We start from the raw sequence: 27,355 nt of genomic DNA, 5'->3' as shown, positions 1-27,355 counted from the left end.
TGGGCAATAAATGGTGGCCCAGCCAGCGACACCCACATCCCATGAATGAATTAGGGAGGTCTTCACACAAAAAGAATGATCGATGTAGAAAATGGGATGACAGCCAGTGAGCTGGTGACCAACACTAGATTTATCTAACGGAGGGTGACTTTAGGGTTGAGACTTGGTTGGAGGGTCTCCTCAGCTGCACCAACTAGTTCTTGTTAGCAAAATCTCAACATGAAAGTGAAAGAAAAGAATGCTTACAGACATAGTCGCCTTGACCTCGAACCACTGTAGGATGCCGGGGAACTTGTACACTGTTGTGTATGTCACTCTTTCAATCCACATTGTCTGGAAGTTAAAACACATCTTTAGCCCACAAGGGTTACTCGTCACTTTACCCCGACCCTGACAGAGGGTGACAGGAGTCACCTGATTCGCATTCATGTGACTGCTGGCAAACCAGGGCCAAGAGGTCAGAAGGTTGGGTGTTCAAGTCCCACGTCATCCAGGTTGACATTCTTTAAGTGCAGAACTGAGGGAGTGCAGCCCTGTCGGAGGTGCTGTTTTTTTGTTTGGACGAGATGTTAATCTGAGGCCCCCATCTGCCCTATCAGGCGGATGTAAGAGATTCCCGTAGGTCAGTATAGGAAGCAACATCATGCAATCAGATTACGAAGGTAAATATTCTGTGGAGCTGGACATCTGAACTGAGGGCAGAAATACACAGAAATCTGTGGAGGGAGAAACAGAGCCAATCTTTCCAATTGATGATCTGAAACAGATCAAGTGATTATTTGGTTTATTGGTACTGCAGGAGATTTCAGATCAAGGGTCTAAGGTTAAGCAGGGCCTTTGGGAGAGGGCTCTATATTTCCAATTTTAGAACTATCCAGTGAAAGAGAGTGAGGGGGATTCTTACAGGTGGAGAGAGCTGGTATGAAACAACACAAGCTGTTGCTTGGTAGTGCAGGACCTGAACATCGCTAAAAAGAGACATGCTGCCAAAGATTTTTGTCTTGCACTTATCAGGACAAACACAAGAGTACCAAATTTCAAATAATCGCACCAATTTATACTGCAAGAGAAAAGGCTGGTGGTTGGTTGGCAAGTCAACTCTGATTGGTCAAGGAGTTGCCATGGAGAAAGCATTGGAGAACTATAGGTTCCCCAGACTCCTGGGTTATTCAAAAAAGGTGCAAGGTTTGAACATATTCCTTTTGTTTGTAGAGAATGGGTCCCTGCGTATGAATGTATGTCACTTCTAGCAAGCGTAAATGAGCCACCTTACGAGCTTGACTAATTATCTTAAATTGGTTGTGAATGTAGCTATTAGTGCACTCAGGATTGCACCATTTTTGAATTACTCGGGAGCTTGGGATGCCTATACTTTTCCTTTGCTTTCTCCATGGCACTGCCTTGGCCAATCAGAGTCGACTTGCCAACCAATCAGCACGCTTTTCTCCTGTAGTATAAGTTGTTGTGGTAGTTTGAAATTTGGCATTCTTGCGTTTGTCCAAATGACGACATGGATTAGCACTTCTGCACCACGAATGTGTGCCTTACCGCAAATTCATTGCCGGGATCTTTCTCTCCTTTCCTGAATGGCCGCGAATACTGGAACTGCTGAACCTCGTTAGCTCGGTAGAAGCTGTTTGAGAAACAGAGCGTGAAAAAGGTGAAGAGAACCTTGGCCCCGCCCCAAACCCTGTTCGCCATTCTCCAAAATGAGCAAAATGTCTCTCTTTTGCTGGGAGGCTGCAAGTAACACAGAGTGACATAGCACAGAAGGAGGCCATTCGACCCATCATGCCTGCGCTGGCTCTTTGAGAAAGAGACAGACAGAGAGAGCTATCCAATTTGTTTTACTCTCCAACTCTTTCCCCTAGTCCTGCAAACGTGCCCCCTTCATTAGGTAGCCCCTTCTTGGGCAGTGCTGAACTTGGGGTGGACTGCCTGGAAGTTAGAAGGTTAAGGGGTGATTTAATTGCAGCTTTCAAGACATTAAGCGGAACAGGATGGGTAGATAGAGAGAAACAATTTCTGCTGGTGGGGGAGATTAGGGGGCATTAGCGGAAGAATTCGAGGCAGAGCTTTCAGGAGTCTAATCAGGAAACACTTCAATACACAAAATTTGGAATTCTCTTCCGCAAACGGCAACGGATGCATGATCAATTGTTCATTTTAAATCTGAGATTACTTATTCCGAGTTATTAAGGGATGTGCGGTAAAGGTGGGTATATGGAGTTAGGCCAAAGGTCAGCCATGATCTCACTGAATGGCGGAACAGGCTCGAGAAGGGCTGAATGGCCTCCTCCTGTTCCTAATTTCCAATCGGGCCCAGCAATCAAGGTGTGCTGGAACTGAAGCAAGATTCGTCTATTAACTTCACTCTGAAGAAGCCAGCCCTGTGATCATTTCATCAATTTGCTGAGCACTTCAAATCGGTGCCCTCTGGTTCTCGATCCTTCAGCCATTGGGACCGGTCTCTCCCTATCGACTCTGTCCAGGCCCCTCATGATAAGACCATGAGACATAGGAGCAGAACTTAGGCCATTCGGCCCATCGAGTCTGCTCTGCCATTCAATCATGGCTGATAAGTTTCTCAACCCCATTCTCCTGCCTTCTCCCGTAACCTTTGATCCCCTTACCAATCAAGAACCTATCTATCTCGGTCTTAAATACACTCAATGACCTGGCCTCCACAGCCTTCTGTGGCAATGAATTCCATAGATTCACCACTCTCTGGCTAAAGAAGTTTCTCCTCATCTCTGTTCTAAAAGGTCTTCCCTTTACTCTGAGGCTGTGCCCTCAGGTCCTAGTCTCTCCTACTAATGGAAACATCTTCCCCACATCCACTCTATCCAGGCCTTTCAGTATTCTGTAAGTTTCAATCAGATCCACCTTCATCCTTCTAAACTCCATCGAGTATAGACCCAGAGTCCTCAAATGTTCCTCATATGTTAAGCCTTTCTTTCCTGGGATCGTTCTCGTGAACCTCCTCTGGACTCTCTCCAGGGCCATAACATCCTTCCTGAGGTACGGGGCCCAAAATTGCTCACAATATTCTAAATGTGGTCTGACCAGAGCCTTATAAAGCCTCAGCAGCACATCCCTGATTTTATATTCTAGTCCTCTTGAAATAAATGCCAACATTGCATTTGCCTTCCTAACTTCCGACTCAATCTGCAAGTTAACCTTAAGAGAATCCTAGACTAGGACTCCCAGGTCCTTTTGTACTCCAGATTTCTGAATTCTCTCCCCAATTAGAAAATAGTCTATGCCTCTATTCTTCCTACCAAAGTGCATGACCTCACACTTCCCCACGTTGTATCCATCTGCCACTTCTTGCCCATTTTCCAACCTGTCCAAATCCTTCTGCAGCCTCCCCGCTTCCTCAATACTACCTATCCCTCCACCTATCTTTGTATCATCTGCAAACTTAGCCAGGATGCCCTCAGTTCCTTCATCTAGATCATTAATGTATAAAGTGAAAAGTTGTGGTCCCAACACTGACCCCTGTGGAACTCCACTAGTCACCGGCCGCCATCCTGAGAAGGACCCCCTTATCCCCGCTCTCTGCCTCCTGCCGGACAGCCAATCTTCTATCCACGCTAGTGCCTTGCCTCTCACACCATGGGCTCTTATCTTACTGAGCAGCCTCCTGTGCGGCACCTTGTCAAAGGCCTTCTGGAAGTCCAAGTAGATAACATCCATTGGCTCTCCTTTGTCTAACCTATTCGTTACCTCCTCAAAGAATTCTAACAGATTTGTCAGGCATGACCTCCCCTTGATGAAACCATGCTGACTTTGCCCTATTTTACCAAGCACTTCCAAGTATTCTGAAATCTCACCCTTAATAACGGATTCTAAAATCTTACCAACAACCAAGGTCAGGCTAATCGGCCTGTAATTTCCCGTCTTTTGCCTCACCCCCTTCTTAAACAGGGGGGGTTACATTAGCGATTTTCCAGTCCTCTGGGACCCTCCCTGACTCCAGGGATTCCTGAAAGATCACCACTAACGCCTCCACTATCTCTTCAGCTATCTCCTTCAGAACTCTGGGATGCAATCCATCTGGTCCAGATGATTTATCCACCTTCAGACCTTTCAGTTTTCCTAGCACCTTCTCCTTGGTAATGGCCACCATACTCACCTCTGTCCCCCGACTCTCCTGAACTTTGGGGATGTCACTCGTGTCTTCCACTGTGAAGACTGACACAAAGTGCCTATTCAGTTCCTCCGCCATTTCTTTGTTCCCCACCACTACTTCTCCAGTGTCATTTTCCAGCGGCCCAATGTCCACTTATGCCTCTCTCTTACCCTTTATATATCTAAAAAAAACTCTTGCAATCTTGTTTTATATTACTGGCTAGTTTACCCTCATATTTAATCTTCTCCCTCCTTATTTCTTTTTTAGTTGTCCTCTGTTGGTCTTTGTAGGCTTTCCAATCCCCTGGTTTCCCACTGCTCTTCGCCGCATTGTATGCTTTCTCTTTAGCTTTTATGCTGTCCCTGACTTCCCTTGTCAGCCATGGTTCCCTCGTCTTCCCTTTAGTATGCTTCTTCTTCCTAGGGATGAATTTTTGCTGTGTCTCCCAAATTACTCCCAGAAACTCCTGCCATTGCTGTTCCACTGTCTTTCCTGCTAGGCTCATCTCCCAGCCAATTCTGGCCAGCTCCTCCCTCATGCCTCTGTAGTTGCCTTTATTCAACTGTAATACCGTTACACCTGATTCCAGCTTTTTCCTCTCAAATTGCAGGGTAAATTCTATCATATCACGGTCACTTCCTCCTAAGGGTTCCTTCACCGTAAGCTCCCTTATCAAATCTGCCTCATTACACATCACTAAATCTAGAATTGCCTGTTCCCTAGTGGGCTCCACCACAAGCTGCTCCAAAAAGCCATCTTGTAGACATTCCACAAATTCCTTTTCTTGGGATCCACTACCAACCTGATTTTCCCAGTCTACCTGCATATTGAAATCCCCCATGATTTTGAACACCCCTGTCAAATCTCCTCCCGGCCTAACCGGCCCAGGTTAAGGGGTCTGAGAATACGATGGAGGGGTTGGTGGGAGGGGTAGAATTCACTGAGTCAGACAAAATGGGGAAATGATGCAACAATGGAAGCTCACTTACTTCAAGATCTGCTCCGGAACGGGCTTGTCCTTGTAGTTCAAAGGGAGGTTAAGGACCGGCTTCACAGTGAAGCATTGCACATCTGGGCACTCAGTTAAGGAATGGAATCGGTACTGGATTCACAACCTTCAGGATTCACACATACCTGACGACTAAAACTGCTCATAGATAAAAACAAAAAACTCCGGATGCTGGAAATCCAAAACAAAAACAGAATTACCTGGAAAAACTCAGCAAGTCTGGCAGCATCGGCGGAGAAGAATAAAGTTGACGTTTTGAGTCCTCATGACCCTTCAACAGAACAAACTAAATACAAACAAACTAAAACTGCTCCTTGTCCTCAGTCTATTCCGTAATTTCTCCTTTATCCATAACTCCAGTGGCACAGGGAAGATACTGGGCTGCATTTTAACCAGGGAGGGGAGGGGGGGCACAGCAGGTATGGGTATGGGGAGGGGTGAGGGCATTAAGAGCCCCAAAAAGTGAACTCGGCTTGGGAACCCAGCATGGTCTCACCTACTTCTGGATTTAAATTGGGTGGGTTTCTAGGCGAGCATGGAAACCTTGACTGCTGGGATAAGGGGAAGGGGAAGGGGTGGCGTAGTGGTAATGTCCCTGGGCTAGTAATCCAGAGGCCCAGTCTAATGCTCTGGGGACACAGGTTCCAATCCCACCACGGCAGCTGGTGGAATTTAAATCAGTTAATAAATCTGGAATATAAAGCTCGTCTCAGTAATGGTGACCATGGCAACCATCATGGATTGTGGTAAAAACCCATCTGGTTCACTAATGTCCTTTAGGGAAGGAAATCTGCCGTCCTTACCCGGTCTGACCTACACGTGACCCCACAGCAATGTGGCTGACTCTTAACTTCCCTTTGAAGTAGCCTTAGCAAGCCCCTCAGTTCAAGGGCAATTAGGGATGGGCAACAAATGCTGGGCTTGCCAGCGATGCCCACATCCAATAAAAGAATAAATTAAAGTAGTCAGAGGCAATTAATTGAGAACTTAACCCAGTGTTCTGCCAGGACAGCCAGTGGAAGGGTTTCCTGAGCTAACTGCAACTTGCCAGGGACAACCAGGTGAGTGCACAGTGAAACTGGCTGGCAGGGAAGCCTTTAAACAGCAAAACTGAAGAGCTGTAGCCATGGTCAGGTGAAAGCTTACAGTGACTTCTCAGTGATTCTTTCACTGCTTCACAGGTGATTGCAAACTTCTTGGATGTCAGTTCCCATTTCTTGCACTTCACTCGCCTTCAGCTGCATTACCCTCCTTCCAGCCTTCACCACGCTGTGGGAACAGCTTGTATAGCCCGACTGTAGATCACTGATGAGGAACAAGAGCAGCAGCACAACACGGCAGCAACGGTTGAATCTTCACCCTCCTGGAACAAGGCTTCATTCCCAAGGGGGCATTGCATTGCCAGCAGCCTTCAAGAATGTAACATGGTGGCAGCGGTGGTAACAGCCTGTGATTTTTGAACATTTGGCTGACAATCTACAAGCGTCAACCTGTTAACACACATCAGAAGCCTGGCTGTGAATGTGAAACAGAAAGAGGCCTTAATAGTCTCTGGTCAAGGGCAAAGGATACACTGCTTGGGGGAGGTCTTCAGCTCATCACTAGGTGGCGAGGTGATTGTCATCTTCTCAGCATTTGGAAATTGGGTCGCCAGTTTCAATCGAAAGTCCTCGTATCGTTCGTACTCCTTCCCACGGTAAATAAACATTCTATTCTGGAGAAGGCAGAGAGACAGATTGTGCACCAGATCTGAACTGTCACCTCAGTGTACACACTATCTTTACAAGAGACTTTGTCTCTTCAGATATATTTCTGATGTACACACACAGCTTAATTCAGACTCAGGCAAGACCCAGTGATATTCTAACTCCTGTTTTAATACTTCCTAATGGGTGAATGCGGAGGGAGCTCCAATCTGCATTGAAGTCAGGTTATAAATAGAACAGTGTTGAAGCCAGTTATATTCTGTATCTAACCCCGTGCTGTACCTGTCCTGGGAGTGTTTGATGGGGACAGTGCAGAGGGAGCTTTACTCTGTATCTAACCCCGTGCTGTACCTACCCTGGGAATGTTTGATGGGGACAGTGCAGAGGGAGCTTTACTCTGTATCTAACCCCGTGCTGTACCTGTCCTGGGAGTGTTTTATGGGGACAGTGCAGAGGGAGCTTTACTCTGTATCTAACCCCGTGCTGTACCTACCCTGGGAGTGTTTGATGGGGACAGTGTAGAGGGAGCTTTACTCTGTATCTAACCCCGTGCTGTACCTGCCCTGGGGGTGTTTGATGGGGACAGTGTAGAGGGAGCTTTACTCTGTATCTAACCCTGTGTTGTACCTGCCCTGGGAGTGTTTGATGGGGACAGTGCAGAGGGCGATTTATTTGGTTGGAGCATTACTTACCCGTAGAAAGGAGGGGAAGCCCTGGCCATAATAGCCGACTGCAAAGTACTCCGGCAAAGGCCTCATGGCCTTCATTATCTTCTCGTAAAACTTTGCCTGTTGTTTCTGTGACAGGGATGCACAATAGTCAGCGGTGAGGAACAAGAGGGAAACACAGAAGCTTTGGTGTGAGTGACCTGTGTCAGTGCGCCTCTTACCAGGAGATGGCTCAGCTCCTCGTACTCGAATATCTCTTTCTCGTACATCACCGCCAACTCTTTGCACAGTTTGATTGCGTTTTCCCACATCTGTGAGCGAGATGGGTAAATCTCAGTCTGGTTAAGACACGTAGGGATATCACTTATTAATCAGAAGGTGCGAGTCTCGGTGGGGTAGAGGAACAAAGAGATCGCAGTGTACAAATACATCAATCACTAAATCTGCGTCACAGGTTAGCAAGGTCATTAGAAAAAAAAACAAGCACTGGGCTTTATTTCCAGAGGAATAGAATTGGAAAGTAGGGAAGTTACGCTAAACCTGTACTGAATCTTGGTTAGACCACATTGAGAGCACTGTGTGCAGTTCTGGTCACCATATTATAAAAAGGATATAGAGGCACTGGAGAGGGTGCAGAGATTTACAATTTGATCCCAGAAATTTGTGGGGTTACATATCAGGAAAGGATTGACAGGCTGGGTCTCTTTTCTCTTGAAAAAAGGCAACTGAGGGGGTGACCTAATCGAGGTCTTTAAAATTCTGAAAGGTTTTGATTGAGTGGATAGAGAGAGAATGTTTCCTCTTGTGGGGAAGAGCAGAACTAGAGGCCATCAATATAAGATCGTCACCAAGAAATCCAATAGGGAATTCAGGAGAAATTTCTTCACCCAGAGAGTGGTGAGAATGTGGAACTCGCTACCACAGGGAGTGGTTGAAGTGAATAGTGTCGATGTATTTAAGGACAAACATATGAGGGAGAAGGGAGTAGAGGGTTACGATGGTAGATTTAGATGAGGAAAGATGGGAGGAGGCTCGAATGGAGCATAAATACCAGCATGGACTGACTGGGCTGAATGGCCTGATTCTGTGCCGGATATCCTATGAAATCCTGTGGAGATCAAACATGCACTCCTCCCCTTCATTGGAGAAGCTGGGGCTGTTCTCCTTGGAGAAGAGAAGGTTGAGAGGAGATTTGATCGAGGTGTTCAAAATCATGAGGGTCTGGACAGAGTAGAGTGGGAGAGACTGTTCCCATCGGTGGAAGGATCGAGAACTAGAGGGCACAGATTTAAGGTGATTGACAAAAGAACTGGAGATGACATGAAGAAAAAGTTTTTAAGAAGTAAGTGGTTAGGATCTGGAATGTGCTGCCTGAGAATGTGGTGGAGGCTGATTCGATCGAGGAATTCAAAAGGGAGTTGGGTAATTACCTGAAGCAGGGCTACGGGGAAAAGGGCAGGGGTGCGGGGGGAGTAAGTAAATTGCCCTTGCATGGAGCTGGCACAGACTCGATAGGCTGAATAGGCTCCTTCTGTGCTGTAGCCATTTTATGACTCTTCTATTCTAAACCACAAAGGCAGGAGGATTGGAGGATGGGGAGGGTTCGAGTGACACAGAACTGCAGTGTGCGTGCGTGTGGCGTACTGACCTTGCCCTTGTCGCAGTAATGGATAATTTCTTGGTAGAGCTTCTCCTTGAGTTCCCGGTTAGTCAGTGCTCGGTAATCCTCTCTGTGGATGAGGTATGCAGCACAGGACTGGTCCGACCACTGCATAGAGCAACAGAAGAGAACACAGGGAGACTCACGAACAACTCCACAATTGTTTCTGGGCCAAGCCTCTTAAAGTTACCATACTATCTACCACCAAAATGAATAATGTAGTATATGAATTTCAGTGCCAGGTAGTTAGGCCGTACGTCCCAATGACAGTCGGATCGTAACAAAGAGCACATCCCCTTGGCTGCTTGCAATAGGCAGCTGTACTGACCGTATTAAGCTAGCCCGAGCTTGCAAAACACAGAGCATAATGTCTAACATTAGATATTCCACGATTGGACAGCACTTACTCAACAATCCAGAGTGTGCTGAGAATTACACTAACAACCTATTTAAGATTGTCAGTCGGGCACGCAATGTGGCTCACTTATACTTACTAGAAGCTACCTATATTCAAAGGCAGGGACCTGTCCTCTACAGGCAAAAGGAACATGTCCAGGCATTGCATCTTTTTTGAATTAAACAAACGTCTGGGGGACAATAGTTCCCTGGTGCATTCTCCATGGCAACACATCGACCATTCAGAGTTGACTTGCCAACCAACCAGCACCCTTTTCTCATGCAGTGTAAATTGTTGCTCCCTCTGAAATTCGGCATTCTTGCATCTGCCCTGATGAGTGCAAGACCAACAGCCTGTCTCTTTTCTCAGCGACACTCAAGTCCTGTGCTACCCAAGCGACTATCCTTGTAGCTACTGAGGGGAAAAGGGATCTGTTGAAGCAGGTGGAGATCTATCCTGAGGGCGTGGCACTCACACTGTAAAAAACTGCATGACACTGCGCCTTGTTTTTGCTATCAGCCCCCGGGTGCCATTGCAGGTGGCACTGCCCCAGCCCACCCGCATGCTGGGACCTCTCCTCCTGCATGTAGCAGGGCGGCAAAACATGGACGCCCCTCCTCGATTGAGAAAGCGCATCAAAAAAGCCTCTTACCTGGAGCAGTTCCGCGTGCAGTAGCAGCGTGTAGGCAGCTTCAGTGTAGTTTTCACAGTCCCGATGCAAATCCCGCAGTTTGTAGAGGTACCTGGCGGTGACAACAGCAGCGAGTTAATCCGTCTACCATCGATTCCGCCAGGTTTCAGAGAGGCTCCAGAGTCTACTTGACTTGACTTTAACGAGCTGGATTATAACCCTCTCAAAATACGACAGCCCAAGTCTTCCCTCCATCGCCCGCTCCTACGCCAGCCAACTCTGGTCCAACTTTTCCTACTCCCATGCTTGCTCCAAGGTTCGAACTTCTTCCCGAAATCCCTCCACCTGGCTGAATCACCCCCCCCGCCCAACCGCCACCTCATATTATCACCTCAAAGACTTGAATCCCATCCCTACATTAACCTTCTTCCTTCTCGCTCACGATTCACTGCCTTCCTTTGACCATAAAGCATGTTAAAAACAAAAAGAACATTCTTGGGATGATGCCAAGTATTTAAGACAGAAAATGCAGGAGGAATAGGCCATTCGGCCCTTTAGGTCTGTCCTGTCATGGTTTACCATCATGGCTGATCTACCTCAACTCCACCTTCCCATGCTATCCCCATATCCCCCAATCCCCTTAGTATCCAAAAATCTACCCATCTCTGTCTTGAACATGCTCAATGACTGGATATCCACAGCCCTCTGTGGTAGGGAATTCCAAAGACTCACCACCCTCAGAGTGAAGAAATTCCTCCTCATCTCAGTCCTAAATGGCCGATCTCTTATCCTGACACTGTGAACGCAGTGCTCGAGATTCCTCAGCCAGCATCTAATGTCAAGCCCCTGAATAAATTTCACTGAGATCACCTCTCATTCTTCTAAACTCCAGGGAAAATTGGCCTAGTCTCCTCAATCGCTCCTCATAGGATAATCCCCTCATCCCAGGATTCAGTCTAATGAAACTTTCACTGCACTCCCCCTCAGGCCAGTATATCCTTCCTTAGGTAAGGAGACCAAAACTGTACACAATACTCCACTTGTGGCCTCATCAATGCCCTAGACAATTGCAGTAAGATGTCTTCATTCTTATACTCCAATCCCTTCCTAATTGCTTACTGTCCCTAACATTCTGCGATTCATATACCAGGACACCCAGGTCCCTCGGAATATCAACACTTCCCAGTCTTTCACCATTTCATGATATTCTGTCTTTCTGTTAAGGTGGGTAATTTTGCACATCCCCACATAATATTCAACCTGCCATGTTCTTGCCCAGGTTTGAACCCCTGTCCCCAGCGCATTATACTGGACGACTAGCCCAGTGATATTTACCACCATGCCACCATCTCCCCATCACGTCGTGTATGGACAGAAGTAAATTCATAGGGCAGGGTTTGCCTCTCAGCCTGCGGGCACGCGCCCGACACGCCCGAGTGTGAAATAGTGCGCGATGACGTTGGGCGAGCGTCCCGGTGTCATTGCGCAGTCGCGCGATATTTCGGTCGGCAGGCGCGTGCGTAGAGTCAGCAGCGCACCCGCCGACAATTAACAGGCCTATTAAGGCCATTAATCAACGGATTAACCTGTGCTTTTCGCTGCCTGTCCTAAGTTGTGGTTGGCGGGCGGGAGAACTGGCCAGGCGGCCTTTGGATTTTGAAGAAACGTGGACGAGGTTTCCATAATTAAATAAAAAAATAAAAATCCTTGGGCAGAATTGTTCAAATCTACACGTTAAGGCGAGTGAGTCCACCATGTGGACAATCCGGAATTTTAAAAACTTTACTCATTGGTTTAAAGTACTTCGGCTCCCTGAGACAGTTCTCTGCCTTTGGGGAGATTTCTTTCCCTGCTCCCGCACTGACGTCAGCGCTCACCCTCCCTCCGTCCCCTCGCCCGTGCTGAGCTTCTCAGCGCGCCTTTCACACCGACCGGCCGTTATTTGACCAACTGATGTGAAATTGGGGTCCGGGGTGGTTGGGGGGGGGGTGGGGGTGCGATTGTGGGTAGGGGGCCGTTTCCCAGGCCCACCCACCCTATGACCCGAAAAATCCTGCCCACGAGGTCATGTACAGATGGGTGGTAAATTGGGGCGACTGAAAGCGACTGAGTTACAGATGACAAAACCAGAGTAAAGCCCGAATACAACCCCCCCTCATTTCCAATGCTCGCTTGAGGTTTAGAACAGCAATGTCGGCACTCTTCAGATTCAGTATATACTTGAGGTTCAGTAAAACTGGAGGAGCAGCACCTCATCTTCCGATCAGGCACTTTACAGCCTTCCGGACTTAACACTGAGTAAAACAACTTCAGATCATGAACTCTGTCCTCCATCCCCACCCTCTTTCTGATCCCCCTTTTTTCCTATATTCATTTCTATTTTTTAATTAATTTTTTTTCCCGCTTATTTTCATTATTGTTATTTCTTTACATTTATTTCCATTTTTATTCATTGTTTTATCCCGAGCTTTTAGCCTATTTTCGATCTTTTATCCCCCACCACCATCCCCTCCCCCCACCCTACCCCCACTAGGGGCCTGTCACTTTTCCTGGTCTGTCACTTTACAGAGTGCTTACCCTGGCCTGGCCATTATCACATTCTGCTTCCCACTCTTAATGTCACCATTAGCACCTCCTTTAGCCAGAACCACCACTATTAACAACCCTTTGACCTTTTGTTTATGACACCTTTCGCAATCTCTCCCTTGCCTCCACCTATCGCTGGCCTTCTATCCAGCTCCACCTGTCCCACCCCCCCTTAAAACAGTATAAATTTCACCACATTTCTACTTCTCTTCAGCTCTGAAGAAGAGTCATACGGACTCGAAACGTTAACTCTGTCTTTCTCTCCACAGATGCTGTCAGACCTGCTGAGCTTTTCCAGCTACTTTTGTTTTTGTTTCAGTAACACTCGAGACTGTTAATTATTTGCAAGGTGTGGATCAGGTCTGATCTCAGTCTCCTTCTGTGAAGTGAAACTGTGCAGGGAGGGTGTTAAAATTCAGCGATGCCTTCCTACCTGATGTAAATGTCTTCTCGTTTCTTTTCTTTGTAGAAAGTCTGGGGTAGAAATGAAAAAAAAATTATTTCGTTTTACGTCTCTCCTTCATTTCCTCTCTGCCATCGCTTAAACTTTATTCTCCCCCTCTGCTCGTCTCCTTGCTGGGGCGGGGGTTGGGGAGGGGGGTGGGGCGGGGGGTACGGGTGCTGCTGGTGGACATCTCCAACCCTCTGGCACCCTTCCCTGTGCCTGCCTGGCAGGCTCTCTTACTCTCTTTAGTCCATGGGACACGGGCAAGGGTGGCATTTACTTCCCCGGCCCCAGTTACAATGGGGTGGTTTGTGGTGCCACTTTAGGGAGGAGTTGGCGCGTCTGGGTCTGAGTCGCATGTAGGCCAGGATGGGTAAGGATGGCAGATTTCCTTCCCTAAGGGACATTGGCAGACCAGGTGGCTTTTAGTCGGCCACAAACCTGACAAATCACATTCACTTTTACCAGGTGATCTCTCGTAACTCTCAAAGCACCTTGGCGGAATTTGGACTTACGTCCGCTGGATCATTAGCCAACGCCTCGGGATTACAAGTCCACTAACATGACCACTACTCTACTGCTCAGCAAGATGGGTGGGTTGCTCGGTTGCCGAAGTCAATCCCGGTCTCTCTCTCCCTCTCTCTCATTATCACACACAGGTGAAGGCAGCAGCCGGTATGTTACTTATAATCCCGCCAAATACTCCCACAAAGTCAGGCGAATGGACACCTCTAAATTAAATGGTGCACGGATTGGACATTTTAACCTTCTGAAATTTAGAGGAATTGAAAGACTGCTGTAAAAAGAGACAAATTCAAGAGCTTGAAATGGAGCTGTCAGGTGAACTCCCCGCCCCCCTTCCTTGATGTACTAGTTGAGAAACCTGCCAGGGGCTTCTCTCCCACGGTCTACCGCAAGCCCACCTTCACTGGTCAATATACACGTTGGGATTCTTACAGTTCCACACGCTATTAGATTGGTCTTATCAACAACCTTGTAAATAGGGCCTAAGCCATTTGCTCACCATGCAAGTTTGATGCTGCAATAGGGCACATCAAAGGCATCCTGCAGGATAGTGACTACCCTGATCAGATCATTTCACGCCGTATATCACATAAACTCCTGAACAGGCCTAAGGCTGGCTGAAAAGTGCCCAGCTACCTCAGATTACCCTGGAAGGACAAGGTATCTCAAAAATTTGAGCAACAGGTGAAGCGAGCTGTTTCATGATGCTACTATGCAGCAGCGACACAAGTGGTATTCGCCACTAATAGGATGTTGTTGTCAAACCAAAAAGGCGTTCTACCTCTCACACAAATGAGTGATGTGGTATATGAATTTCAGTGCCAGTGTGACGCTAGGTACGTAGGACGTACATCCCAAAGACTGGCAGAATGTATCAAACAACATGTCCCAGCCGCTGTTCACAATGGGCAGGGTACAGACTGTACCCAACCAGCCCGTGCTTGCAAAACTCAAAACTCAGTGTCCAACATTCGATGTGATTCCTGATTGGATAACATTTGCTAAATAATCCTCAGCACGCTAAGAATTACGCTGACAACCAGTTTAATATTGTCAGTCAGGCTCACAATGTGGCACATGTGCGTGTACTGGAAGCTCCATATTTTCATATCCAGGGCCCTGTTCTTTTCAGCTGAACAAAATAAGTGACAGCCATTTGCTGGTTCATTCCTCAGGGCAATGCTTTGACCAATCAGGGTCAAGCTGCCTGGTTTAAATTCCAAACAATGCTTGGCAGTTAACTGTCAGTCACCATCAACTGGTGTGTTCTCCATGGCAACACCTCTACCAATCAAAATCCACTTGCCAACCAATCAGCACTCTCTTCTCATACAGTATAAAGTTGTTGTTTTCCCTGTATTCTTGTGAATTGTCCTGATGAGTGCAAGACAAAAAGCTTTGACAAAAGTATCTTTGTTCACAATACTTAAGTTCTGATCTACCAAATGACTAATTGAAAGATCACAAACCAGCTTTTAATAGAAAATTTCAATACTGTTTTGTTTTGAGACCACTGCACTATTCAACCCAGCTTCCTGCTACACTTGAACTTCTAACCATTGCCCCTTGACATTCAATGGAATTATCATTGCTGAATTGCCCACTATCAACATCCTAGGGGTCACCATTGACCAGAAACTGAACTGGGCTAGCCATATAAATACTGAGCAGGTCAGAGGCTGGGAATCCTGTGGCGAGTAACTCACCTCCTGACTCCCCAAAGCCTGTCCACCAACAATGGGGCACAAGTCAGGAGTGTGATGGAATATTCTCCTCTTGCCTGGATGAGTGCAGCTCCAACACTCAGGAAGTTCAACACCATCCAGGACAAAGCAGCCCGCTTGATTGGCACCCCATCCACAAACATTCACTCCCTCCACCACCGACAGCAGTGTGTACCATCTACAAGATGCACTGCAGCAGTTTGTCCTCTTCTTTGTATGAAGGCTCTGCTAAGTGCAAAAGCAAGGAGGTCATGATAACCCTTTATAGGTCACTGGTTATACCCCTGCTGGGAGTATTGGGTTCAATTTGGTGTGCCAAACTTTAGGGAGGAAAGCAACGCCTTTGGGTGCGGAGGCGATTGACTAAAATTGTACCCAGGTTGGGGGGCTTCAGTTTTGTAGAGGCACTGAGAAGCTGCACCTTCGACACCCACTACCTCTGTCACCTGGAAGGACAAGGGCAGCGGACGCATGGGGACGTCCCAAGTCTTTCATCGCTCCTGCCATTGGTCACAATATTTTTGAAACTGGACCCAATACTCCAGCAGGGGTGTAACCTAGTGACCTATAAAGGGTTATCATGGCCTCCTTGCCATTTTACTTTTAGCAGAGGCTTCATACAAAGAGCGAGCGTGGGCACTGCTCCGGAGCCGTTAGCAAAGGGTTTTCATTCCCAGAGCAGCTTAGTTTGCCGATACTTACCAGCACGTTGACAGTGCAACTCATCTGGTTCTCTTTGCTTTCATCGTGCATGATGGTCCTGTAATCCAGCAGGTTTTCCAGCAGGCTCGTGACTAATAGGACAAAGGCCTCCCCAGAGGCTGCGAGGTACTTGTGCTTCCTGCAGTGCTCCAACAGGCTGCAGAAAGGCAGGGTGGTTATCAACAGTCAGTAGCGAAGCACGGCTCTTGTGATTTGCAACCCCCTCCCCCACAACTTTCCAGCTGTCCCCTCCAGTTCGATGCTCGCAATACTGAGGTGGTGCTACACTGTCAGAGGTGCCGGCACACATTTTCCTGGTTCTTATTAAAAGCTTTCTCTTTTACACATATTTTTCACTGCTGAAACCTTTCCCACTTTCCTCACTCTGGACTTTTCAGTTTTCACACGATTTATCACTCCCTCACTTTCTTCCCGCTCACTTTTTTTGACTCACATTTTTCCTCAACTGCTTCACTCTGAGTTTTCCTTGCATTCCCTCTGAGAATCTCGTGCGTCTTTTCATTACATTTCTCTCTCTTTGAATTTCTCTAACCCGATATTCCTGACACGTTTCGTCCTTTGGATCTGCCACACGCTTTCCTGAAGTACTTTTGGCGCATTGCAATGTTATATTGGACACTATTTTGTCGGGGGGGGGGGGGGGGCGGGGGGGGGGCTGTTTCTCCAGGAGATTCCCACGGCACTTGTTGTAGAAGAGAAATGAGAATATGAGAATTCCTGGAGTGTCCTGGCCAATATTCATCCCTCAACCCAGCAACGCGATGGTCATGAGTCCCAATTTCTGGCTGTGGGATCTTGCTGTGTATAGATTCACTGCAACAATTACTGCAGAAGGACAGCGATGGCACTTCAAAAGCATTTCACTGGGGGAAAAGCACTTTGGGACGCCCTGCACCTCCACCCCCTCCGCCCCTATAACCCTCGACTCCCCTGTAGATCAAAAATCTGTCAACCTCAGCCTTGAACACTTTCTTGGACACTATTCTCTGAGGGCAGAAATCTCTGTGGAAGGGATTTCCAAACACTACAACTGTCGAGACAAGAAATTCCTTCTCATCTCCATCTTTAATGCTCAATCCCTTGTTCTGAAACTGTGCCCCCTAGTTCTAGATTCCTCTCACGAAGAGAAACATCCTCTCTGCATCTACCCTGTCAAGCACCCCCTCAGAAGCTTATATGTTTCAATAAGATCACCTCTCATTCTTCTAAACCCCAATGGAGTATAGGCCCAACCTCTCCCCGTAAAACAACTCCTTCATCACAGGAATCAGCCGAGTGAACCTTCCCTGGGCTGCTTCCAATGCGAGTATATTCCTCCTTAAATAAGGAGAGCAAAACTGTACACAGTAATCCAAGTGTGGTCTCACTGAAGACCCTGTACAGTTGTAGCAAGACTTCCCTACTTTTATATACTTCATCCCCCTTGCAATAAAGCCTATCACCCCATTTACCTTCCTAAACACTTGCTGCATCTGCATACTAACTTTTGGTGTTTCATGTACCAGGACACCTAGATCCCTCCATACCGCAAAGTTCTGCAGTCTCTCTCCATTTAAATGTTATACTGGATGGAGGCATGATGTCTATTATACAATTACAGTGGGACACTCCACTCTCTCTCTGCCCCATCACATAAATACAACATTGTCACCAGTTATTCATTCCCTCACTTTATTATTCTGAACAAAAAACTTACATTTATATCATGTCTTCCGGTGTCCCAGAGTGTGACACAGACAAACAAATTACTCTGAAATATGGGGGACAGCCCGTGAGTGGGTAAATGGAGCTGTACTTTGTACACAGCAAGATCCCATGAATGGCAGTGACCAGTTGAGATGTTTCTCTGCTGTGTGCTAAAGGGAAGAGGGCTGCCCCGCTGTTAAAAGTAGGGAAAATCCCAAGATATTCTATATCAATGGGAAGAGGATAACCAGGGAAAGAGTAGGGCCCATTAGGGACCAAGGGGGCAATCTATGGGTGGAGCCAGAGGACATCGCTAGAGTGTTGAATGAATACTTCACATCCGTCTTCACCCAAGAGAATGAGGATGAAGCTATCGAACTCGGGGAGAGAGACCGTGAGGTTCTTGAGCAAATTGACAAGGTATTGGAGGTGTTGGCAGGCTTAAAAGCGGACAAATCTCCAGGTCTGGATGATTTGTGTCCCAGACTGCTGAGGGAGGCAAGGGAGGAGATCTCAGGGGCTCTGACCCAAATTTTTAATTCCTTTCTGGCCACGGGGGAGGTGCCAGAGGACTGGAGAACAGCTAATGTGGTTCCACTATTTAAGAAGGGTTGTAGAGTTAAGCCAGGGAACTACAGACCAGCGAGTCTCACGTCACAAACTATTGGAGAAAATTCTGAAGGAGAGAATCTATCTCCACTTGGAGAGGCAAGGTTTGATCAGGGATAGTCAGCATGGCTTTGTCAGAGGGAAGTCATGCCTAACAATTTGATTGAATTTTTTGAGGAGGTGACCAGGTGTGTAGATGAGGGTAGTGCAGTTGATGTAGTTTATGTGGATTTCAGCAAAGCCTTTGACAAGGTCCCACATGGGAGACTTATAAAGAAGGCAAATGCACATGGGATACAGGGTAATTTGATAAGGTGGATTCAAAATTGGCTTAGTTGTAGGAGACAGAGGGTGATGACAGAAGGATGCTTTAGTGACTGGAAGCCAGTGTCCAGTGGCATACCAAAGGGATCTGTGCTGGGTCCCCTATTATTCGTCATTTATGTAAACGACATAGATGACTATGTGGGGGTTGGATTAGTAAATTTGCGGATGACACAAAGATTGGCCGAGTGGTTAACAGCAAGGTTGAGTATCTTGGGCTACAGGAAGATATAGATGGGATAGTCAAATGGGCAGATAAGTGGCAGATGGAATTAAACTTTGAAAAGTGTGAGGTGATACACTTTGGAAGGAGTAATTTGACAAGGAAGTATTCAATGAACGGCATGACACCAGGAAGTTCTGAGGAACAAAGGGACCTTGGCGTGTGTGTCCATTGATCTCTGAAGGTGGAGGGGCATGTCAGTGGGGTGGTGAAAAAGGCATATGGGACACTTGCCTTTATCAATCGAGGCATAGATTACAAAAGTAGGGAGAACATGTTGGAGTTGTATAGAACCTTGGTGAGGCCACAGCTGGAGTACTGTGTGCAGTTCTGGTCGTCACATTATAGGAAGGATGTGATTGCACTGGAGGGGGTGCAGAGGACATTCACCAGGATGTTGCCTGGGATGAAACATTTAAGTTATGAAGAGAGGTTGAATAGACTTGGGTTGTTTTCGTTGGAGCAGAGAAGACTGAGGGGCGACCTGATCGAGGTGTACAAGATTATGAGGGGCATGGACAGGGTGGATAGGGAGCAGCTGTTCTCCTTAGTTGAAGGGTCAGTCACAAGGGGACATAAGTTCAAGGTGAGGGGCAGGAGGTTTAGGGGGGATGTGAGGAAAAACTTTTTTACCCAGAGGGTGGTGATGGTCTGGAATACGCTGCCTGGGAGGGTGGTGGAGGCAGGTTGCCTCACATCCTTTAAAAAGTACCTGGATGAGCACTTGGCACGTCATAACATTCAAGGCTATGGGCCAAGTGCTGGTAAATGGGTTTAGGTAGGTAGGTCAGGTGTTTCTCACGTGTCGGTGCAGACTTGATGGGCCGAAGGGCCTCTTCTGCACTGTGAGATTCTGTGATTCCATCAGCACCACCACAAGGGCCTTGGTTTCATTTCGCATTTGAAGGATGTCACCTCAGACAATGCAGCACTCCCTCAGTACTGCCCCTCCGACAGTGCAGCACTCCCTCAGTACTGCCCCTCTGACAGTTCAGCACTCCCTCAGCACTGACCCTCTGACAATGCAGCACTCCCTCAGTACTGACACTCACTCAGTACTGGCCCTCTGACAGTGCAGCACTCCCTCAACACTGCCCCTCCGACAGTGCAGCACTCCCTCAGTACTGCCCCTCTGACAATGCAGCACTCCCTCAGTACTGACACTCACTCAGTACTGGCCCTCTGACAGTGCAGCACACCCTCAGTACTGCCCCTCCGACAGTGCAGCACTCCCTCAGTACTGCCCCTCTGACAATGCAGCACTCCCTCAGTACTGACACTCACTCAGTACTGGCCCTCTGACAGTGCAGCACTCCCTCAGTACTGACCCTCCGACAGTGCGGCTCTCCCTCAGTACTGACCATGCGACAGCACAGCACTCCCTCAGCACTGACCCGTTGACAATGCAGCACTCCATCAGTACTGACACTCCCTCAGTACTGATCCTCTGACAGTGCAGCACTCCCTCAGTACTGACCCTCTGACAGTGCAGCACTCCGTCAGTGCTGACCCTCTGACAGTGCAGCACTCCCTCAGTACTGACCCTCTGACAGTGCAGCACTCCCTCAGTACTGACCCTCTGACAGTGCAGCACTCCCTCAGTACTGACCCTCTGACAGTGCAGCACTCCCTCAGTACTGACCCTCTGACAGTGCAGCACTCCCTCAGTACTGACCCTCTGACAGTGCAGCACTCCCTCAGTACTGACCCTCTGACAGTGCAGCACTCCCTCAGTACTGACCCTCTGACAGTGCAGCACTCCCTCAGTACTGACCCTCTGACAGTGCAGCACTCCCTCAGTACTGAACCTCTGACAGTGCAGCACTCCCTCAGTACTGGCCCTCGGACAGTGCAGCACTGCCTCAGTACTGACCCTCCAGCAGTCCTGAACTGACTCAGTACTGACCCTCCGACAGATCTTCAAACAGCTTGCACAAGATGGCGGCTGAGACACCCCCGGGACAAATTCAACACTTACGTTCTCTCCAGAAGGAGTTTGTATTGTTCATCTCCTCTGCCTCCTTCTACTTCTTGGTCCAGTTTAGTAATGAGCTCGTTCTCGAACTGCAAGCAGAAGTTTTGCCCCGGGTTAATATACCAAGAGGCCTTATCTGAACAATGGCAATGCCCTCATTAAGATCTTTCATTGTCAAATTTTCCTTTTCTTTGTCCCGTTTGATCCCTTCTGGAGCTGCAGATTTGCGTTTGCTCACTACCAGGCCGCCCAGGTACCATGGCTCCTGTGTGAGGGAATGTCAGCGGGATATTTGGCTGCTGAGGGCATCACAGCTGAACCCGACCCTGTCCGCTGCTGGCTCCGTGACACTGGGGTCACTAAACGGTGACCAGGCGTTGGAACATGGGGCTAACCTCCTGCTCCTTAGGCCTGAGTGCTTAGGGGAGGGGGAGGGGGGGACTCTTGCCACAGTTGGCTAACATTGGTCAGGCTGGCACTGCCCAGGGGTTGAATCTGGGCTCTGGGCCAGCGTGCCAGTCCCAGTGCCAGGCCAGCATCATCAGCAGAGGGTAGACTCCTCGGAAACCACTGCACTCCTCACTTTCTTTGGAGGCAGTTCAGGAACCGTTCGCGCGGCTGGTTCCTGGGATGGAGGGGGTTGTTTGATGAGGAGAGGCTGTGCAGGCTGGGCCTGTACTCACTGGAGTTTGGAAGAGTGAGAGATGATCTTATAGAAGATCGCGAAAGGGTTCGACAAGGTGGACGCGGAGAGGAGGTCCCTCCTCGTGGTGGGAGTCTGGAATTAGGGGGCCCATTTTGAAAATAAGGGGGTCTCCCATTTAAGGCGGAGGTGATGAGGAATCTCTTCTCTCAGAGGCTCGTTGGTCTGTGGAACTCTCTTCCTCAGAGAGCAGCGGAGGCTGGGTCATTGAATGTATTCGAGGCTGAGTTGGAGAGATTTTTGACCAACAGGGGATTCGAGGGGACAGGCAGGAAAGTGGAGTTAAGGCTACAGTCAGGTCAGCCTTGATTGTATTGAATGGCAGGGCAGGCTCGAAGGCCTACCCCGACCTGCCCCTCGGTCTGACGCCACACACCCCCATGCCCGGCCCGCGCGAGGGTGCCTACCATGTGGAAGGACCAGTTGACACTGTACTCGCACTGCATCATGTCGAAGAAAATGGGGATGGTGGCCCTCCTGAGCTCGGGCTCGGGAACCAGGGTCATCTCCAGGATCGGCCCCACCATCCCGGGGATGAACTTTATCTTGTGGGGACCTGGAACACAAGGCAGGAGGCTGTTAGAGCAAGCTGCGCGGTGGGGCTAAGGGGCATGCAGCCACGGACACGCGGGCGGCTGTGGGGTTCCCAGTGGGGGCGACAGGGACTCCCAGAGTGTGGGTGGAATTCTGAAACCTGGAATAGGAGTTTGGAGGCTGGTCAGTTTGTTCCCTTTCGTTGGGGCGCTATTTTCCGCAGGGATAGTCACAGGGATATTCTGGTTTATGGGCACCGGTTTGTATTATCCAAGAAATCGTTTACGGGAAATGAGCTGGGCTGAATTCTTATCCAAACATGTGCCACGTGTTTTACCATCCCCCTCCCCCTGCAGTTTAACGGGTCAAGTGTTCATTAAATGGCTTCCAATCCACAGCACACAGAGCTAAAGCCAAAACCCTTCACGTTCACAGAATCAGAGGTGGTTTATGGCGCAGAGAGAGAGGCCACTCTGCCCATCATGTCTGTGCCGGCCGAAAAATGAGCCCGCCCAGCCTAACCCCACTGTCCAGCGTTTGGTCTGCAGCCCAGCAGGTTATGACACTTGAGGTGCATCTGCAGACACCTTTTAAAGGAGTTGCAGGTTTCTGCCTCTACTTCTCTTTCAGGCAGTGAGCTCCAGACTTCCACAACCCTCTGGGTGAAAACATTTTTCCTCATCTCCCCTCTAATCTTTCTGCCAATCGCTTTAAATCTATGCCCGTAGTCACTTACCGCTCTGCTGAAGTAAATAGGCCCTTCCCACCCACTCCTCTCACTATTTTGTACATTCACTCCCACGCTAGACAGTCCCTGTGGACAGCACCTCGTGCCGTTCACACCCATTCTTTAAGATTCCCAGTTGGACAATTCCCGTCTCATTTAGTCCCGTTCTTTTGAATCCCAAAGGGACTGAGGTACTTCCCTCTATCACCCAATTGTGTGGACACGGTCGAGGAATAACCAGTGGCCGGAAAAAATATGTTGGCGAATGCAAAAATCACAACTTTAAACATTCACCACCGATGCACAGTAGCAGCAGTGTGCACCATCTACAAGATGCACTGCAGCAACTCACCAAGGCTCCTTCGACAGCACCTTCCAAACCCGTGACCTCTACCACCTAGAAGGACAAGGGCAGCAGAATCATGGGAACACCACCACTTGCAAGTTCCCCTCCAAACCACTCACCATCCTGACTTGGAAATATGTCGCCGTTCCTTCACTGTCGCTGGGTCACAATCCTCACAATCCCTAACAGCACTGTGGGTGTACCTACACCACAAGGACTACAGCGGTTCAAGGCAGCTCACCGCCACCTTCTCAAGGGGCAATTAAGGGATGGGCAATATTAGTGCAGGCCTGGTCAGCGGCGCCCACATCCCATGAATTAAACAAGGAGACAGAGTGATGTTTGCAGATTTACATTAGATTTTGAAGGAGACAGGACTAATTGGAACTGTTGTAATAAAGAATACAGGATCTTTGCTTTTTAAATAGTGGCATAAAGTAATAAAGGAAGAGAGTTCTGATGGACCTTTATAAAGCACTCGTTTGGATCGAGCTGGAGTGTTAAGTCCAATTCTGGACACTGTAATTTAGGGAGGATGTCGAGGCTTTGGAGATAGTGCCGGGGATATTTACCAGAGTGGGAGAAGGGATGAGGGACTCCTGCTAATGTGGAGGGTCTGGAGAAGATGGGATTTCTCCCTTTAGAGCAGAGGAGTTTAAGAGGAGATTTAAAAATGGCGTGCTTAATTATCAGGATTTTTAATACGTAGGGAGAAGTTGCTTCCTCAGAGATGCGCTGCAGAGAAGGGAGGAGAAGTCTGCTGGAGTTGAGGTCCTGATAGAGTTCGCGATGCTTTGTCGGGGTTAGGAGGGGGCAGAGACGACTGCACCCGAGAAAGAATAAACGGATATATATTAGAGTGATGGACAGGGAGCAGCAGGGTTAGTGGTCCAACGATCGAACAAAGAGTCAGCACAGATGCATGAGGCCGAATGGCCTATCTCCGGTGTGTTTGGTGCAAGTGAGGCCCAGTTCATTCTCTGTGCCCACCCTTCCTTGGGATGGTGACTAGACAGTCAAACTCATCAGGGGACAAGCTACAATCTTTCAGCACCAGACTCACCGAGGTTATACCACATGTCCCGGATTTTGAAACCGATTTCTTTCCTCATGTCTCCATATCTACGAAACAACGGCAAGGAATCGTTACATCGAAAGCAGCTGGAACAATTCATTTTATCAATCAATTGATAGATCCTTGTGTTCACCAAGTGAGGAATAGCAATGTTGAGGAAGAGCGTCCCCTGCAATTTTTGACCCCCAGCTTGGTACAGCACTGGGTTAGATACAGAGTAAAGCTCCCTCTACACTGTCCCCATCAAACACTCCCAGGACAGGTGCAGCACGGGGTTAGATACAGAGTAAAGCTCCCTCTGCACTGTCCCCATCAAACACTCCCAGGGCAGGTGCAGCACGGGGTTAGATACAGAGTAAAGCTCCCTCTAGACTGTCCCCATCAAACACTCCCAGGGTAGGTACGGCACGGGGTTAGATACAGAGTAAAGTGCCCTCTACACTGTCCCCATCAAACACTCCCAGGACAGGTACAGCACGGGGTTAGATACAGAGTAAAGCTCCCTCTACATTGTCCCCATCAAACACTCTCAGGGTAGGTACAGCACGGGGTTAGATACAGAGTAAAGCTCCCTCTACACTGTCCCCATCAAACACTCCCAGGGTAGGTACAGCACGGGGTTAGATACAGAGTAAAGCTCCCTCTACACTGTCCCCGTCAAACACTCCCAGGGCAGGTACAGCACAGGGTTAGATACAGAGTAAAGCTCCCTCTACACTGTCCCCATCAAACACTCCCAGAGTAGGTACAGCACGGGGTTAGATACAGAGTAAAGCTCCCTCTAAACTGTCCCCATCAAACACTCCCAGGACAGGTACAGCACTGAGTTAGATACAGAGTAAAGCTCCCTCTAAACTGTCCCCATCAAACACTCCCAGGACAGGTACAGCACTCGGTTAGATACAGAGTAAAGTTCCCTCTACACTATCCCATCAAACACTCCCAGGACAGGTAAAGCACGGGGTTAGATACAGAGTAAAGCTCCCTCCACAGGGTCCCCGTCAAACACTCCCAGGGTAGGTACAGCATGGGGTTAGATACAGAGTAAAGCTCCCTCTACACTGTCCCATCAAACACTCCCAGGACAGGTAAAGCACGGGGTTAGATACAGAGTAAAGCTCCCTCCACACTGTCCCCGTCAAACACTCCCAGGGTAGGTACAGCATGGGGTTAGATACAGAGTAAAGCTCCCTCTACACTGTCCCATCAAACACTCCCAGGACAGGTACAGCACGGGGTTAGATACAGAGTAAAGCTCCCTCTAAACTGTCCCCATCAAACGCTCCCAGGACAGGTACAGCACGGGGTTAGATTTAGGATGTAACTGAAGGAACTCTTCAACATCCTTCAACGTGTGCCTCTGGGTACTCCCTTCACCACGGGTGCTGTTGTGAGATTCCCCGGGATGGGGGAAGGGGGGCTGTTGGGTAACATATCATACGGAGTTATCCTTTTTCCCATCATTGGGAGATGAGCATTACTTGTTGACGATCTTGTTGCGTTTCTGCGTGGAAAAGCTCTCCAGCTGCAGCGAGTCCTGAGTGAGGAACGCGATGGCCAAGTGGAAATAGTTGTTCCAAAGCTGGAAAGGAAGGAGAGGAACCTGTTTAAATCCCAGATTGAGGTCCCAGTTGGATATGTTCAAGCCTACAGGCCTCACAATCAGTCGGTGTTCAGAAAACCATCCCATCCCAGGCTCCCCTCACCAATCGATAATACGGATAAGGTAGATGAAGGAAAGCTGTTCCCATTGGCTGATGGTGCAAGAACTAGGGGGACACAGGTTGAAGGATTTGGGTGAGAGATACGAGGGGAGGATGTGAGGAAGAACTTTTTTACACAGCGAGTGGGAATGAGCTGGAACTCGCTGCCCACGAGGGGGGTGGAAGCAGAGACGATGAATGATTTCAAAAGGAAATTATATGGATGCTTGAGGGAAATAAACTTGCAGAGTTACTGGGATTGAGCGGGGGAATGGGACTGACTGGACTGACCTACAGAGAGCTGGCATAGACTCAGTGGGCTGAATGGCCTCCTTCTGTCCCGGAATGACTCGATGACGCATGGGGATCTCCCCCGCTCTTCTTCAAACTGGTTCCATGCAATTTTTCACACCCACCTGAGAGGGCAAGAGAAAGGCGGCACCTCCAACAGTGTAGCACACCCTCAGTACTGGCACTGGGGGGGGCGTCAGCCTGAAGGGAGGCTATGGGGGGCAGTGATGGGGGAGGACATGGTCGAATTCTCCAAATGGTTTTTGAGGTCCTGGGAAATGTGAGTGAGGGAAGGAAGGAACTGGAAGCTCAACACCATGGAAGCTACGATCAGAGTGCCAGTGGCACAGCACTGGTGACATAGGTTAGAAATGAGGAAGCCCGGTTCAAACAGGGAAGTCTCAAACAATAGAGTTACGCAAAGCGGAGGGACAACAATGGGGTGGGGATAGTGAAATTTGAGAACAAAGATACAATACCAATTGTGGGAAGCCACTGCCCTTAGGGGAATACCATCGTGAAATATCGAAAACATCCCATGTACAAAGATTCTGAGTAAAAGTTAAGAGATAGCGAACTTTATAATTTTACAAAGAACGTTTGCACTGACCTAAGTCTGCCTTGTGACATGGGTGTCGCTGGCAAGGCCAGCATTTGTTACCCATCTGTAACTATCCTTGAACTGAGGGGCTTGCTCAGCCATTTCAGAGGGCAGTTAGGGGTCGACTACATTGCTGTGGGTCTGGAGTCACATGTAGGCCAGACCAGGTAAGGATGGCAGATTTCCTTCCCTTTCCATTAGTGAACCAGATGGGGTTTTTACAGTTATCAATGATAGTCATCCATGACTGAGACTAGCTTGTTGCTATTCCAGATTTATTAATTGATATAAATTCCACTTGTCGCTGTTGAGGAGGAGGATTCGAACCCATGTTCCCAAAGAATTAGTC

At 48.4% G+C, this 27,355-nt stretch overlaps 1 protein-coding gene across 4 annotated transcripts in view; it reads right to left on the bottom strand.

The window, feature by feature from the left end:
- Nucleotides 1–27,355, bottom strand: part of dock5 (dedicator of cytokinesis 5) — a 106,354-nt gene that overhangs the window by 14,660 nt on the left and 64,339 nt on the right. For all 4 annotated transcript variants that reach the window (XM_078565739.1, XM_078565741.1, XM_078565740.1 and 1 more), the window contains 14 exons: nucleotides 25,893–25,993; nucleotides 24,400–24,458; nucleotides 22,137–22,285; nucleotides 21,030–21,115; nucleotides 16,189–16,345; nucleotides 13,226–13,266; nucleotides 10,228–10,318; nucleotides 9,167–9,286; nucleotides 7,740–7,829; nucleotides 7,543–7,647; nucleotides 6,717–6,858; nucleotides 5,125–5,206; nucleotides 1,549–1,633; nucleotides 247–333 (listed from right to left, as the gene is read on the bottom strand). In XM_078565739.1, coding sequence (XP_078421865.1) covers nucleotides 247–333; nucleotides 1,549–1,633; nucleotides 5,125–5,206; nucleotides 6,717–6,858; nucleotides 7,543–7,647; nucleotides 7,740–7,829; nucleotides 9,167–9,286; nucleotides 10,228–10,318; nucleotides 13,226–13,266; nucleotides 16,189–16,345; nucleotides 21,030–21,115; nucleotides 22,137–22,285; nucleotides 24,400–24,458; nucleotides 25,893–25,993 — 1,395 coding nt within the window. The remainder of the gene's footprint in view (nucleotides 1–246; nucleotides 334–1,548; nucleotides 1,634–5,124; nucleotides 5,207–6,716; nucleotides 6,859–7,542; nucleotides 7,648–7,739; nucleotides 7,830–9,166; nucleotides 9,287–10,227; nucleotides 10,319–13,225; nucleotides 13,267–16,188; nucleotides 16,346–21,029; nucleotides 21,116–22,136; nucleotides 22,286–24,399; nucleotides 24,459–25,892; nucleotides 25,994–27,355) is intronic.

The sequence above is a fragment of the Cetorhinus maximus genome, chromosome 20 (assembly GCF_964194155.1).
Source record: "Cetorhinus maximus chromosome 20, sCetMax3.hap1.1, whole genome shotgun sequence".
Taxonomy (NCBI): Eukaryota; Metazoa; Chordata; class Chondrichthyes; order Lamniformes; family Cetorhinidae; genus Cetorhinus; species Cetorhinus maximus.
This window is presented reverse-complemented; position numbering and strand designations above follow the sequence as displayed.